Raw genomic sequence first — 16,782 nt, 5'->3', positions numbered from 1 at the left:
AAAAAAGCTAACTCTCTGTCTTACTCACTCTTTTTGATTTCCAAACCTCTCCAGCTAGCTTAGAGTCTGCCTTTGAAGCATTGGTTCCTCAAGTACTAGCTCATGAGTATAACTTTAGTAAACCATGTAGCTTCAATGACCTCCAGGGGACAATCCACGTGAGTAAATAATTCGTATGTGGGACGGACACCTTAGGCATTTAGCAGAGATGCTGAAATTTTCTGTTGGATATTTTGTATAGGTTGAAATCAAGATATTATAAGGGAATAGACTGATTTTAATCCAGGATGTAGAAGTATCTGCCTTACCAAAAATGTTAACTGTAGGCTTGAAGGTCTTCATGGTGCCTACATCATGTTGATACAGATGGACTGATTAGGTGATCTTTGGGGGCTTCTTCTGGCTCTCATTCTGATTCACCATAGTGAAATGCAGGAAAATATAAATCAAAGCTCAGAACTATTACTTTGACTTACCCATTTCCATACATGAAACCCAAATGCAATATATGTCAACTGTACTGTTTCATTATTATTTTTTTTCTTTAAAACTGGCATTAAATGCTACTTTGAAACCAAGATCACCTACATATGCAATGCACTCTGTGAACATACTAATTTTAGATCCCTGAGATTTTTCATTATCAAAATAATGTATATTTCCCACCAGCTTTATGCTGATTCCAACATCAATGAGGATCAGCTGTGCTATAGATTTGTGTCTGTAGGAATGACTGTGAAGACCCAACTTTTTAATGTAAGGAAGCAAGCTGTTTTTGACCTATCCGTCTAGCCATTGCAATGTGGAATTCAGCACAGTTTAATTTACCCTCTCTCTGGACTGAGGTTTGTATCCTACATTGTGCTCCTTGCTGCTGGAGTGAAATTGCTAGCAACACCCAATTAAAACAAGCACCAAATGTTTACTCCTCATCCCTGCCACTGCTTTGACTGCAGTGTAAACGTACCACTAATGACTTGGCCTATAAGAAGGGAAAATTATGTGTCACAGCCAAGTACAGAACCAAGAATTTGGGCTGTCAGCCAGCTTATTAGATCACACTGTGTGCCTCTAATGAAATGCATTGATTTGTGACTCCTGCAATAACAGTTTTAGGAAATCATTTCACTGGCTATTTATTTGTGTGTTGGAACAGCCTGATGAGGTGGGAAAACCAAAGCAGGCACGTTATGATTGCAAATCAAGAACAAAGTTTTAAGAATGAGGTTAAGTAACCATTGGAACAACTTCCCTAAGGATGTGACGGATTTCCCATCATATCCTCTTGCATGGTATGAGGTAGCTTTATAAAATAAGTGTTGTAGCTCCAGCAGAAGCTCTGTGTTTCACTAGAAATGATTGAAATTCTTTAGTTTCTGTTACAGAGGAGATCAGACTGTTGTAGTAGTGGTTTGTCTTGATAATAATAAAGAAAGAGCCCATGACAGCCATTGAGTCTGGGTGTTTGTGGTTCCGTACAGGAACAAACTGAGATCCCATAACTGGTAGATTTAAAACTGGCAACAATTTTCATAAAGGAGAATGTTATAATTTCCAGATTATAAAGATGCATTCTGCAGAGGTGGACGCCCTGCTGGTTCTGCAACTGTGATGAATTAGCAAGCTGAGAAAAGAATTAACTCATCAATAAAATGACAAACTTGCTACATTTCAAAGCATCTGTTAAGATCTCATAGAATTTCTTGACTGTTGCATGTTTAGTCAAAAAGAAAGAAAGAAGTGGGGTGAATCCATGCTCACCTTGCAATATTTCACTGGATGCCTCAGAAGAGCTGATGAAGATAGTGAGCAATGGGTAAGGTAAGATGTTATATACTTGGGGGGTATGGCCCCTGTTCTAAGACTGGGTCTTATTTAATGTCGTTACAGATGTCTATAAAAAGTTGTCTTTTTCTTGTCTGCTTATAGTTTACAGTTGACTAAATTTGATAAAAAACATTTTTTTTCTGTGTGCTCAGCTAAACACATCCTAAAATAGCCCAAGTTTAAGTACTATGTGAAAAGCAACCTCCCTTTAACTAGTCTTATACTGCAAATCTAAAAATTGTGGCATCTAGAATCTTTAAGTGAATCCTCAAAGTCTATGTTGCTGCATCTGACTTATTTTTTTTTCTAGGTCTACTTTCTATTTGTTTTTTGAGTGTTTCAAATAATACAGATCAAATGGAAAAAATCTAGCCAACTAAGACCTGTCTGGGGGAAAAAATAAGTTAGGTTTAAAATAATGGCAAGTTTATTTGTTCATTTTTAAGATGAATTTACTTGTTCCAATTCAATCTTTATGTCTGTTCTGCCACAGACGTGCTGTCTAGCAATGTAAGCTGTTCATGTTTAAAAACAGAATTCACCTTTAAATGTGCTTTGACTAAAAAAAATTGCCTGGTGAGGTCATTTGCAGAGCAAGAGTTAATGCATCATGCAAACAGCTAAATAAAGGTTACAATCTGAGTGGAATTATTCAGAGCTCAGGAAGAAATCTGGCATTTGCAGTCTGTCACCGGCTTAGAGAAGTCTGGTTCTCTCAGTGTCACTGCCACCCAGAGACATCCTGCTCTCTGTGTGGCAGCAAGGGAGGGGACTGCAGTGCTGGACCGTCTTCCTGTAAAAACAGCAAAAACAGGAGCGGTGGGTGGACGGAACACGGAAGTGTCATGTGCGAAGAATGTGTGGAATGAGGGGTGAGTATGAGCCTGCCTTTGTCCAGGTTTCAAAGAACAACTTTGGGTAGACCTGTGCGGTGTCAAGAGTTGGACTTGATGATCCTTAAGGGTCCCTTCCAACTCAGGATATTCTATGATTCTATGATTCTATGGAACTTTATGGGTGTAAATAGCGATTTTATAGGTGTAATTGTTTCTCCTCTCTCTTCCTCTTCAGGATGGCTGAAGAGCTGATGTCAGGACAGCGTATGATCCCTAGTACCCTGGGGGAGGAGAGCTGCATGGAAAGCTACGAAGAGCCATGTGCCTCTTGAAATCTGCCAGTTAAGTATTGCAACCGTTGGGCCCTATCTGGTAAGGGCTTCTTGCCCTCCTTTCCCACCAACATCCCTGGGAGCTGAGGGTGTCACTGTTGGGCACTTATGCCCTAAGTGATAGGGGCATAAACGATTTGTGGCATTTACGCACATATGTGATACGGATGGGATGAAAATGCTTCACTTCTAAACCCTCGAGCTTCTGTAGATTTGGCAATCTCCACAGAGGTGTTGTGCTAAGATTGTGCTGTACATTTTGTTTCCTCATTTTGTTTCCATAAGCAAAGCACTTGGCTGATAGCACAGGAAACCAACTGCTATGGGCATTCACTTCAATGGGTGAACTTTAAACGAGCCACCAGGGACTGGCTGCTGCTGAGTTCAAAGAGAAAGAGACATCCAAAACCTCTAGTGAAGCCAAGTTATGGTGGGAAATGCCAGATACAAACAGGAGAAAACTGGAAGGCACAGTAGGGTGAAAGACAGATAGAGTTATGTTTTCCTGTCCCTAGTTGGTCAGATTTAGGTGAGGTGGAAATGCAGATTTTAAAAGAAATAACATAAAATTTTACTAAAGGAAGTTTGTTGAACATCAGGAAATGTGCTCTGGTGTTGATGTTCTATGAGCTGAGCACAATAATCTGGGAATGGAAACATGCTGAGAAAGTTAATATGGTACTTGACAAAATACTGGAAAATATATTAAAAAGAACAGTTTTGTGCAGGGCAGAAGGTGGAGCAAATGACCCACTAAGCTTCTCCATTTAGTCCTCTTTTTTTTTTTTCTTTCCCCATTGATTTCAAAAATCTCTCATGCTCTCATACAACTGAAAGAGAAGGAGCCACCCCCCACATCCATCCAGTGAAGGAAAGAGAATTTGTTCATAGCAATGGAAAAAAAAAAAAAAAAAAAGAGAGGAAAAAAAAAAGGGAAGGAATAGAAGTCTAAACTTGGGTGTCAATTCCCCCCAGCACACATGTGAGCATCAGACTCCCAGAATGAAGACTAGAGTAATATTGCCATCTTCTGGAAGGATAAATATATGCCATTATTCAGAATACTAAGTCTGATATATTTTTGAAGCCATAGTACAATTCTGATAAATCTGTTTTTTAAACCTGAATTCTTATCCATATAAATGTAAATTCAGTCTCTTTTCATCAATATATATGCCACGATCTTAGCTTTAGAAAGTGACATAGCATCCTGGATTTTACTGAGACATTCATCATGCATAAAATTAAGAACATGTTAACATTGGGGACTATTGGTATTGAGATTAATTGTATGTATCTTTGAGCTTGAAAACCAGTTTTTGTTTTGTTTTGTTTTGAGCATTTAGAAGCCCAACTGAGTATAAAGAATCCAAACTTAAGGTGTCCAGATGCGGAGAGAATGAACAATGAAAAAATATTACCACTCCCTTTTTAAACAGCATCAGCTGTTACTATACCTCCTTCAGTACATTAAGTACATCTGTGTTGAACAGAGCCTTGCTATTAATCAAAAAACTTGCAGACAGCCTATGAAGCATAAAAACATTCAGCATTACTTTCAGTTAGCCCATCTTAGAGATGATTATCTATATTAGAGGAGCTTATCCGGTGGCTAGGATTAAAATAACCACACAGCTCCCAGCTGTACCACTGAGGGCAGGAAGGGTCAGGAGCCTGTGACAGCACTGCCCATGTGCAGACTCCTGAACCTCTCGGCTCTCTGCTGCCTGTGCTGTACAGGGGCTGCCCCGGGCTGTCCTGCACCCAGAGCTCTTTGTACACCTGCCTCTGGTGCTAGACGCAGGGGATGAAAGTAGCTGGACTGCTGGTTTCCTCCATCCCAGCAGAGCAGTGGGGCACCTCCTGCCTCGTTCACTTCCTGCAGCAGTAGGAACTTCACCACAGCACTGAGCAAAGCTGTGGGGTCCTGTGGGCATGGTGCGGTGTGCACCTTTGGGATGTTCCTCTCCCTTGTACTTCGATTCGGTGTGGAGCAGCTCCATGTCCTCTAGCGACGGCTCTTTCTCATGAGAGGTGATGCCATTCTTACTGCTGTTCTGATGCCATACAAGCTGTTACAAAACCCTCAAGTACAGTAGGACCTTTACACTTTTAGGACAAGAGCTCAGAGGGGACTTGGAGTGAATGTGAATCTTTCTGTCTCTCTTACTAGCTTGCCAAATCCATCCAATGTGAAGCTGCTGGGAGCTGAAATTCCTGGTGAACGTTATGCCTTGTTAAAGGCTGCCACTACGAGGGACAGCATCCTTTGAGTTCTGGGCTTGACTTGTCACTGTTTCACAGACCTCTGTCCCTGTGGTGATGCCACAGTGTCACTCAGCACTGCTTCTGCTAATGGGCTTCTTTTTTCATTAAAACTCCAGTTCCCAAGGGGAACACTGGATTGACATCTCTTTAGGGTCTGAAACCGCTGTCCTCAGAGCAGATGCAGTTGCATGAACTTTCTTCACCCTATTTCTCCCCTTTCTATGATTGGCATCTCTGGCCAGGAAGATATCCTAGGGCTGGGGGCTTGTGGTCTTTGTCACCTACTGAGGCTGTGCACAGGGCAAGGGGCTAGATGATGCCAATAGTGTTGTTAATTTCTGAGCTAAGGTCACATGTCCCCTGCAGCACCAGTCAGAGAGCTGCAGCTCGTTCCATTCAAGCTCCCAAAGAGCCAGTGTCCAGAGATGGCTGGGATCTTTTCATGTTTTACTGAAACGTTTTACTCGCTGAATGCAGGTCGCCCTTTTGCATTTAATCCCAGCCCACAGCACCAAGCACTTCCCATATAATCTCCCAGAACAGCTGTGCCGTGATTGCATTGTGGATTATAAAATGACCATTTTCCACAAAACAGCTGCTGGCTGGAGGGATAGCTTGTAATAATCATGGGGAGAGGGGTGGAGGAGGAGGAGGAGGAGATGAAAAGAAAGAGGGTTTGGAGCAGTTTGGTTTCTCGGAAAATTTAGAGATGAGCAAAACAGAAGACAAAGTGTGAGTTCCATTTCTGTATTACTCCTCCAAATTAACAGGACTTCAAGGACTTCCTGGTAAGGTAAATTCAACCCTCTTTCCTTTTGGGGCTATCTAGATACTGTGGTCAGTTATTGTCAGTAAGTGTGTGGCTTTTATGGAAGGAAACTTTTCTGAAAGTATTCTCATCAGGAAGTATTTCTGATTTGCTTCTTGTCTCCTACATCCTCGGCACCCTTGATCCAGTTCCTTCTTCTGACTAGTCCCTTTTCTTTTCTTTTCTTTTCTTTTCTTTTCTTTTCTTTTCTTTTCTTTTCTTTTCTTTTCTTTTCTTTTCTTTTCTTTTCTTTTCTTTTCTTTTCTTTTCTTTTCTTTTCTTTTCTTTTCTTTTCTCTTCTTTTCTCTTCTTTTCTCTTCTTTTCTCTTCTTTTCTTTTTTCTCTTCTCTTCTCTTCTCTTCTCTTCTCTTCTCTTCTCTTCTCTTCTCTTCTCTTCTCTTCTCTTCTCTTCTCTTCTCTTCTCTTCTCTTCTCTTCTCTTCTCTTCTCTTCTCTTCTCTTCTCTTCTCTTCTCTTCTCTTCTTTTTCTTTTTTTCCTTACCACTTCTTCTGAAATGATATGGCCTTTGACCTACTAATACAAATCAAATGGAGAGAATATTTTTCCCAATATTGAAGATTCAAATTAGAATATTTTTTTGTGTGTGTGTCAATATTATGAGTGGAAAGATTATTTTGAGTGAAAGTATGAGCAAACTGAAACCTGGTGACAGAAAATATAATCAAGAATTGAAGAAAAACTGAAAAACTGTGCAACGAAGGCTTCTATTTTCAGATGAAAAGTCGTGTTTCTGAGACAATTTTATCTATAATTTCCTTTTAAGTCAGAAACCAAACTTTTTGCTGAGAAAACTTTAAGAAGAATTTGCCACCAACCTTAGCCACAAACCTTCATATAATATATCCATATCTATTATATGGATATAATTGTATATTATATATATATATATTATATTCATATATATTAAATGTATATAATATATTGATATTGTATAATGTATATTAATAATGTATAATTGATATATTTGTATATTAATAATGTATATTGATAATGTATATTAATATATTGAATATATATTAATTGAATATATTATTGAATATATAATAATATATTCATCTAATATGTTCATACATTCATGTGTTCCTGGCAAATATCCACTCTATGAAAGATGATTGTACCCAGCATGCCTTCAGATCATGGAAGTCATTTGTTATTGTATCACTGAGACAGTACCATCTCCAGGGTGCAGCATCTCTGTTGCTGAAAAAAAGAAATGCTCTGAAGAATAGACAAAAGAAGCCAGAGCATACGACAATGTAGGAATTTCTCAGGAGCTGGGTATTTTTGTGCCCTTGGTGAGAATGTTCTGGATTAGGCACTGTTTTTTCATTGTGATGAGATGCTGATCGAGTCCTGTCTTCCAAGCAGAGCTTCAGCACCATCTTTATTGACCACATTTCTGAGCTTGCTGGTTCTAACAAATGCTTCTAACTGCACTACTTTTGGCTGTATCCTGTAAGACTGTCACAAACAATGCAATCATTTATTTATCATTTATTTATAGTGGTGTCCACAGTGTGCTGGGCCTTTCTCACACATTCAATGTTGGGTGAGTCAACAGAAGTTATGTGAAGAGGCCCAGAAGCAGGCAATGTCTGTACAAACTGAATCTATTCATGGCCAAATAGATTTTAAGAGTCATAAATAGGAAAGGGTGGGAGTAGCTGGATGAAGTTGTGCCAAACATAGGGAGTACAATGTGGGAAGAGGTATGCGCTGATTACATGAAAGTTGATGTGTGGGTAGATGACATCTAATCAATCCATGGCGTGATAAGATGGGGTTCTCAGAAGTCAGTGAAGGGTTTTACAGGAACCTTAAAATCTTAAGCTTCTCTCTGAGTGAGAAAGACCGAAGGACCCTGGTATGCAACCTGCTTTCAGAATTCCTTATTCTGAGGAGAAGAAACTGGGAAGAGTGTTTGTGACAACATTCACTCTTAAAAAAAACACACACTTTTCGCACTTGGTGTGAAAGTAGAGACACTGTCATCCACCAACCCTACCAAATTTCTGATGTGCGGAGCAGTGCTTGCTTCATGTGGGAGGTGCTGCTCTGTGGCTTGAACTCAAACTGCTAGGTGTGAATACCTGGGTGTCCCTCTTGGGCAGGTCACTGTTTTGAAGTGTGACCTTCACTGGGATCTGGGAACATTTCCCTGCCTTTCCCCACTATGAAATCAATATCCTACCTGCCCTTCTAGGTGCAGTATGAATGATGCTGGAAGAAGTGTTGTGGGACACTTGGCAGCAAGAATTCTCATTTAGTTGGACAAAACATTCATCATGCCCTATCTAATGGAAATACATGACATTCTGGGGAAGTTGGTTAACAGCTTTTCCCTACCATCTCCGAGATGGGGTGAACATGATCACCCCTTGCATGTTGCTTGTACTCAAACACACTGATGCACTCAGCCATGGTAGGTCCACAGGGTCACCTGGTCTTCCCCCGTACACACATTTGGTGCATGTTGAAGTGGTTGAAACTGAGCTATTGCTCTGTCGCCCTGGCTTTTAGGAAATTGTCCTTCCTTGCTGGGTGAGATGTTGGGACATCATGGGGAGGGCAGAGTGTTTCTCCGACACATATCCCCTCCCCACAAGTGCCCCCTGGGAAGAGTTAGGGTTCATAACATGAGGTGGGACAAATGGCTGGTGTGACAGTCCCACCGTTTGTGTGTTGCAGATGGAGCTGCTGAAGGTGTTGCCATGGCGCCGTGCTTTCCTGGCAGTCATCCTGAACCTGCTGGCTCTCAGCCTCTCCACCACCGCCTTGCTCGGCAGCTACTGGTGCACTGGGACCCAGAAAGTGCCCAAGCCTTTGTGTGGGAAGAGTAAAGCCACCAAGTGCATTGGTGTCCCCATGCCGCCCGATGCAGGTGCTAGCAATGCTTCATCCCAGGATGTGGTGCACTACAGCTGGGAGACTGGGGATGACCGCTTTGCCTTCAGATACTTCCACACGGGGATGTGGCTTTCCTGTGAAGAGAGCATGGAAGGGCCAGGTAGCATCTTGCCCAGCCAGACCCAGCTTCTTCCCTTGATTTTATTCCACGGGAGTTTGGAAATGAAAGGCAGAGGCTGACAATGCTTGGGAGAAAAGCCATCTTCATTTTCCTAGATGGCACCAGCCCTGCACACTGTCATTATATTTCTGTCCTTCATTGAGATGTTTATGGGGGTGGCAAGAGACAATGTCTGTCTCTGGTGTGCCCTTCTGCCTGGAATAGGGGCTGTGAAGTGAAAGTGGTGGCACCGTTCATCCTGATGTGAACTGGAGTGGGTCTCATTTCTCTTTCCTACACAAAGCTCAGCTCATGCTCTAAAGGGCTCATTTGTGCACATCTCCTGGGAAACTGAAGCATGGTGATTTTATTCAGTGTTGTCAGTGTGCAGTTGACAACTGTGAGGACTGCAATTGTTGGTATTCTCCTTAAATCACCAAACTGAGGAGCTATATGAATTGAATAGGGACTGGGCTTTTTTTAAACAAATGCAAAACAATAAAGGGAAAGGAAGAAAGAAAGAAAAAAAAAAAAGGAAGTATTATGTTATAAGTGCAGGGAAAAACTTGAGGATCTGACCACAGAGGAACCAAAATTAGGATGCAAATTGACCTGAGGATTAGAGCTGCAGTATTGTCATTTTTAATATATTTTTTTCATATTGTGATAGGTTTGATTTGTGATTTTTGACCATTTGTGGCTGTCACAGTAGGCCCTGGAGTGCTAGGGGCTGGTCATGCAGCCTGTCCTAGACCCCTTGGTGTCTCCGTTCACCCTTGATTTGCTTCTTCCAAGCCCTGCTGAAGGCCTTCTGCATGAACCGGTGCCACACCAGTACAGGTGGAAACTCTGCAGTGCACAGATGCTGTTTACAGCCTGCTTCACACATCAGGGATCAGAACTGACCCAGAAGGTGGCCAACAGAGAGATTTGTAACTAAAGATGCAATCATGAAAGTTTCTTTCATCAGGCCCATTCCCCTGAGCCTACTGCCCTCCCTTCAGTTCTCCCCAAGCATAAGCATCTCATCTTCTTTTAACTGACCAACCACTCTAGTATAGCATTTCTTGCTTTCTTATCTGTTGCTGTCAGAGTTTGAAAATTACATAAGTAAATAAAGCTGAATAAAGGCAGACAGAAGAGAGACAGGAGCAGGAAAGTGCTTGAAACTCATGTCCTAGTGAGAAGATTGCTTCATTATGAGCATTTCCAGATATGCTGTGGAAGGAGGTGTGTTTATTTGGGACTGGTTTGGGCTGGATTGTGTTTCCATGGTGCTTATGGAAATGGGACTACATCATTTGACAGCTTTCTCTGAAAGAATTGTCTGGCCACCAGGCAGTCCTGGAATAACCTCAGTGCCTGAAGGAATGCTGAGAGCAGGTTACATCTGGATTGCAGCAGAGCATGGGGTAGAATACAAAGACAGCCTTGGTCCCCAGCTGCCTCTGAATTGAGTACAAGCCACCCACTGCTGTGGGTCTTGGAAACAAGTGCAGAGACAACAACTAAAAAAGGGGCTATGATCAGCAAAAGGAGTTTGAGTTGAGCTGGATTTCATTATTCAGGCTAATCTCAGGATCAGCTTTAGATGAGCCATTACGAAGAACCTCATTAAAGTTCTAGGTGAAGCAGCAAACAGCAAGTTAATGATGACTGCAGATGGCACTAAACTGGGTAGCATCCTGAGATGATAGAAGTAATATAGGGGATTGGGAGAGATTAGAATTGGGGATAGACATCGAGAAAATGAGATTCTTACAAAAAAAGCTGCGGGCTAGTATTTTCTGGGAGAAAATGCCATGCCATGTAGAGGACAGAACCTTCAAATGCAGTATAGAGTAGTGCTAAGAAAGACTTACACGTAATAATGGTGGACCCTCAGCTGAGATAACAGTTTGCATCTGGCCACTATAAAAAGCCAAAGCAAACACAAACAAAAGAATTTGTCTAAATAGCATTCCTAAAATGTGAGGACAGAAGACTTTACTTCTGTGTGATTCTCTATCACAGGAGAACTTCACAGGAAAGATTTTTTTTTATTCTTCTTGGGAAATCAGAGTTGTAAATTGCTTTGCTTGAGCCTGAGGTGAGTAGAAGTGTATGTACTCAGCAACAGTGCTCGGCCTATGATGTTATAAGCTACACCTTAACTGGCCTGAGCAACAGTCATCAAAGTCTTGTAGTAATGTGGTGGATATGTAGCAACAGATTTATATATTTACTAGAGGCTCATTTACAGATTGCTGAAATTTTTCTAGAAAGGCCACCTCCTAGAGAGAGGTGGAGACATTCCTAGGAGATTGTCTTCTCCTGCCATGCCCCAGTGAAGGCATGGAAAGATGGTCAGAAAGAGAGCAGAAGTGAGAAGATCTGGTGGGTAGGCTCAGATGACTGGAGCTATGCAGTTAAGTGAGAGAGAGGGGGAGAGGTTTTCTTTTGCTTTACCCTACATTATTTTACAAGCTAATACACTTGTTTTTGTGTTTCAGAGGAGAAATGCCGTAGCTTTATTGAGCTTTCCCCACCAGCAGAGAGAGGTAAGAGCAAATCCATGTATCACGCCATAGCCGTCCAGTGTACCACCCCCCTGGGACAAGTGACCTGCAAAACCACTGCTGTGAGGACAGCAGGGTGGATCCCTGAAGTCAGGTGTGAAATCCTGGCCTCATGGATGCTAGGAAAAACAAACAAACAAACAAACAAACAAAGATTTCCTCCCAGATGCTTCAAATTATCCTGAGGGAAACTATGATTCTGTTAAACCTCAGTTACCTGGATGTATGTGCACACATGTGATGGAAACTTCATTTAGGATTCTTAACAAAAGCTTTTCAAGTGGTGTGGGGTTGCTAACTGCTCCCAGGACTGGAGACTGGAGGCATGTCATTTCAGAGGACATTCATGCTTGAGGGGAAAGCCCTGGGGTGTAGGTACCACTGGTTAAGCTGTGAAAGCAAGGGCTGGAATACACACTGGGGTATTGTAACAGCTGCCAGGAAGATGAGTGCTTTTGGGGAGCTCATCTTCTTTCTCTGCCTTGCTTTCCCTATTATAAAAACAATGGCAAAGAATGACGACCTGCTTTTGTAAAGCCCCATGCATTCACAGGCATGGGGGGGGGGTCCAGTGTGAGTGATGCGCTGTGGAGTCACTGTGTAGATTAAACTGGGTCAGTATCAGCAGAACAGCACGGCAGGGTAATGTCTCATGCTTATTCTTTTTGGAAACAGCATTTTACAGAAATCAAATAGTGATGATGTTACAAGATCATTTTGAAGTCATGTAGATCTCCATTTTGTCATAAATGAATGACTTGACTGCAGTAAGAATTACTTTTGCATTTAACACAAGCTGCTCAGTTCACAGGGAGCAGTAATTCATTTTTCTGCTTTCTCACCATCTTGTGGTCTGTTCCCTGGCCAGGTCTCTGGGTCTAGTGGTTCCAGTGTCTTCCCTATAGCCAGTTTTCCTAAGAGAATAGGTTTATGCAACCAAAGTATGCATCTTTGTAAATCTTTCTGTCTGTCCCCCCTCGCACTCCTCCTACTGCTCCTTGCCTCATTTCAACACAAATCTGAAAGAAAGTCCCTGTTGTGTACGACACTGAGCTCTTCAAAATTAATTAGAAGATCACTGTGAGCAACACTCCCAGTGTAACAGCTCCATCAGTTGCCTTCACCCCCTCCTGCACACAGCATCACCTCAGGATGGCCTGGGCCTGCGGAGCAGCTCCTCTAAGCTGGGAACGCATCCCATCAGTTGCTGTTGAAGAGCTGGGTGACTCCATGGGACTAATGATGCTAAGAAGTCGAGTCAGTACCCCACTAATGAGGGTTTTCTTCACATTTGTTTTCCCCAGTGGAATGGCTCTTCTAAGGCCATTAACAGTTGCTAACAGTAGTGCCCACTGTGCTTCTTCATTTGCCTTTTTCAGTGATTCCCACACCCTTCCAGAGCCCAGTGTTAGAGTGCCTTTCCCTGTTCAGCTCCAAGTCCTGGCACACAGTGAGCCGTGCTAAGAACTGTGCTATCACTCATGTCCCACTGATGAACCCAGCACGAACCTTACCTGCTCTCCATTTAAGCAGCAGGGCGGGTGATGAATGTTACTGTTCTAGCTGGGTATCCACCCCCAGGAATGCATTTTCAATTTAATTGGGGTTTCAGTGAGAAATACAGGCCTGCCTGGGGCTTTGTGAATTCAAGAGCCCCAGGTCCCAGCTATCACCATGGATGAACCATGCAGTTCTCTTCTTAACCAGATGAACTCCAGATTGAAATTAATTTTGTTCCACTGTTGTGATTATAAATCTGCTCTGTATGTCACTGCACTAATGGGTAAGAACCTTTCAACATCCAGCTGAGATGTTTGCGGCCTGCCTATGACTGCTAGGTCTTGTGCTAATACTCAGTGGTATTGCCTCCATCTTTCCTCCCATGGCTTCTTCATCGCTGTTTGTGAATAACTCTGGCTTATATACAGATAGCTGTTTTAGGTCCTCTCATCTTTTGCAGTCAAGCCATCTTGTGGCAGATTCTCTGTCCCCTTCAGCATCTTTCAAGCCCTTGCTCATAGGCTGGGGGGATTGCTGTTGGGGGCTGGTTGTTTTCCTTCTCTCCCTTCTTTCCAACAGACATCCTTTCAAGTTTGGGTTGTGAAGGGGGAGTACTCTCCCTCAAACAAGCCACCTGGCACTGATATGAGGGGTTTCTGATTCCTGGCAGGAATTCTGTGGCTGTCACTGGGGTCAGAGATGCTGTACATCAGCCTGCTGCTCATCAGCTTCATCCTCCTGATGGTGGAAATGCTGCATACTGGCAATCCTGTCTGTGGTCTGAAGCTCAATGCCTTTGCTGCTGTCTCCTCAGTGCTGTCAGGTAAGTGTGTTACCCTAAGGCATGGCAGCAAGAGGTACATGTGGGCAGAAAAAAACACATAAAACACTGAGAGCCTCTCACATTCACTCACCACAGCTGATGAGAATCAAAGTGAAAAGGGCAGTAAAAAGCATGTGGCTGAAGAGAACATGAGCAGGGAGAAACAGTGATGGGGAACTGCAAGGAGATGGTGGTGTAGGTGCAACCCTGCAGAGGTGGTGTTCCAGCTTCTGGCCATGCACAGCAGCAGGAATGCCCCCTCCCACACAAGGCTGAAAAGTGCAGCTCAGGCTCCTTCCATAACTTCCTTTCTTTCCTGTCTTCTCCCATCAGGTCTCCTTGGGATGGTGGCACACATGATGTACACTCAAGTCTTCCAAGCCACGGTTAATCTGGGACCAGAGGACTGGAGACCACACTCATGGGACTACGGCTGGGCTTTCTAGTATGTGAGCTCTAAAACCATCTTCACTTGGTCTTCAGCCATAACATACCTCGGCAAAACTCTCTTCCTCTTCTAGACTGTTTGTGCTTCCAAAGACAGGTGTACCATAGTTCTCACACTGCTAAATCTCCTGCCTTTGCCTCATTCCCTGCTTTAACAAATAGTTACTGAGTTACTTAGATGAGTAGCTACCAAGGACTCATAAAACAATGGAGTCACACCTCAACAGTTACCTTATAACCTGCTGACTAATCAGGCCTGTCCCTGTGCTGGTTTGCCCTGTTTAGTCTCAGCTCTTCCCTGTGTATGGAGGCCATGGTCACACCTGTGATGTTGCTCTCAAACATACCTTGCTTTTCTGCCGTTTAAATAAAATTGCATGTTGGTTTGACATCTTCACTGAGCAAGGTCCAAAAGGCCTCTTCCTGTAGCACATGGTTAAAGATTTGGACACTAGAACCAGGAAGAGCAGATACAAAAAGCTGGTGGCTCGGAATTGTTTTCTCTGAAGGCTAAAAAATGACACAGCTGATATACCAAAATTGACTTGAAAAACAGTTGGATGAGGCCTGCTATGTCCGTGGAAGGTACAGACTCTTGTTTGCAATGCTGTACTGATGGTGGCCAGTTGATTTTTAAGACTTGAATGCTCCACTGTCATGTGCCAGCTGTGGACATCAAGCGTCAGCATGGCCATCTGATTATGCTCAGATACATATGCCTTGTGTCTGGGAAGACACCGAGCGGCCCTGCTTTACAGAGCTTGCTTCCAAGCTGTGCTGCCCTGCTCTGATAGACTTTCCTGTTGCCCTTTTTATTTTCCCCATAGCCCTTCCTCCCAGTGTCAAGGATGACCAGTGTTTAACCCATGACTAAGGAGAAGGATTGGTGGTGGGATAACAGTGAAGCACTGTAATGTTATGAGCCTGACACCTCTAGTCTTTCTAGTTCAGCAGCTAGATCATTTGCCCAGCAGCTTCTGCCTGGCTAATCGGGGTATATCAAGGTGCATGCAGTTCAGTTCATGGCATAAGTTATTCTTCTTTCTCTCCTGTAGCATGGCCTGGGCCTCCTTTACCTGCTGCATGGCCTCTGCTGTCACCACTCTCAACACCTACACCAAGACAGTGCTGGAGTTCAAACGGAACCACATCAAGGGCTACGAAGCGAGCTTCAAGGATCAGCCTCAGCACCAGCAGTATTTCATACAACAGCAAATAAGCAGCTACTACGAGCCCCGAGACAAGCCCCTCCACTCGGTGTCTGAGGGAGTTGACTTCTACTCTGAGCTGCAGCAGAAAGTGCTACAGCGAGAACCAGAGCTGGAGCTGGATGAGGTCTTGGGGCAGACGATCGGGGAAGATCGCTGTTAAGGATCAATGCACTGGGGCAGAGCAGTGGGGTTTGGGAGGCAAAAAGCTCTGAACCAAACACCAACACCACTGTTAGCAAGTTCATGGGGAGCTCTTCCTTCCTCTAACATTCAGGGAGTGAGAAGAAAAAGTGGACACTGGGACAGAGCAATGGCAGTGCCAACAGGAGCAATGTGGGTCCTCTCTGACCACAGCTTGAAGGGTGTCCTCAGCTGGGAAGGATGGAAATGGGGGTAGATGTTGTTGGTGCCAGCTGTATCCAAGCATTCTCTGACAGAATTGAGGCAGGTGTCCTAATCCCAACAGTACTGCACTATGGCATAGATACATTCAGTGCAATGCAGCTGGCAAACTGTAGTGCTGGGCCTCTTTGGGTGGTGTCACACTGTCACTCCAGCAAGCCCCCTTGATTCAGAGTTGGGCATGGGTGCCCATACTGATTTGCTGCAGTCTTCTCTGAACACTATTTATTCCTCATTTCCAGGCCCTGTCACCTTTCCCCACCCCCAGGTTAAAAGTGCTGCTGAAGAATGGGGGGGTTGCTCCCAAACACCTCTCTCTTTCTCTTTCCTATCTGTAACGACTCCCATAAATACTCCCTCCTTGTTTTGCCCCCTCCAGCTCCCATCCTGAGATACTTTCCTGTCTGTCTTTCTATTGTGCTTCCCCACAACCTTTAAGACTCATCTGGACTTTTTCCTTTTTTGTTTTTGTTTCTTTACACCAGACCCCTTTTCCCCTACTGTAAAAATAATGCCAACAGGCCCCGTATCAAGCAAACTCATAATCCCTCAAAAGTGAAATGGTGGCTCATATGACACACTGATGCTGTACACAGTATTTATTTGCTCCACTGCGGTTCACAGTTCAAATACATTTTCCCAACAATATACAGACAGACTCTTTATTCACAGTGGGGACGTGTGTGTGCGGGTGGGGTGAATTCACATTATGGAGGAGCTAGTGTCACTGCACTCAAGTATC

At 43.4% G+C, this 16,782-nt stretch overlaps 1 protein-coding gene across 3 annotated transcripts; it reads left to right on the top strand.

Annotated features, from left to right (window-relative positions):
- The first annotated feature begins 1,356 nt into the window (after window positions 1–1,356).
- Window positions 1,357–16,688, top strand: GSG1 (germ cell associated 1). 3 transcript variants are annotated; one of them, XM_082765977.1, is made up of 7 exons: window positions 1,357–1,816; window positions 2,899–3,004; window positions 8,781–9,099; window positions 11,592–11,639; window positions 13,828–13,980; window positions 14,314–14,425; window positions 15,483–16,688. In XM_082765977.1, the coding sequence occupies exons 3-7, from the start codon at window positions 8,781–8,783 to the stop codon at window positions 15,796–15,798; spliced, it is 948 nt and encodes a 315-aa protein (XP_082622103.1). In that variant the 5' UTR covers window positions 1,357–1,816; window positions 2,899–3,004; the 3' UTR covers window positions 15,799–16,688. The 3 variants fall into 3 exon arrangements, with proteins under 3 accessions (XP_082622103.1, XP_082622104.1, XP_082622105.1); XM_082765978.1 differs by lacking the exons at window positions 1,357–1,816; window positions 2,899–3,004 and adding an exon at window positions 7,298–7,641; XM_082765979.1 differs by lacking the exons at window positions 1,357–1,816; window positions 2,899–3,004 and having other exon boundaries at window positions 7,298–8,973.
- The last annotated feature ends 94 nt before the right edge of the window (window positions 16,689–16,782 follow it).

Source organism: Aythya marila (assembly GCF_965140915.1).
Source record: "Aythya marila genome assembly, chromosome: 1".
Taxonomy (NCBI): Eukaryota; Metazoa; Chordata; class Aves; order Anseriformes; family Anatidae; genus Aythya; species Aythya marila.
This window is presented reverse-complemented; position numbering and strand designations above follow the sequence as displayed.

What these genes read in the sequence shown, in the direction of transcription:
- GSG1 (XM_082765977.1), top strand. Translation starts at nt 8,781, where the DNA reads ATGGAGCTGCTGAAGGTGTTGCCATGGCGCCGTGCTTTCCTGGCAGTC. An exon ending in TTCCCCACCAGCAGAGAGAG is followed by an intron (nt 11,640 to 13,827) that starts GTAAGAGCAAAT and finishes GATTCCTGGCAG; the next exon opens with GAATTCTGTGGCTGTCACTG. An exon ending in GACTACGGCTGGGCTTTCTA is followed by an intron (nt 14,426 to 15,482) that starts GTATGTGAGCTC and finishes TCTCTCCTGTAG; the next exon opens with CATGGCCTGGGCCTCCTTTA.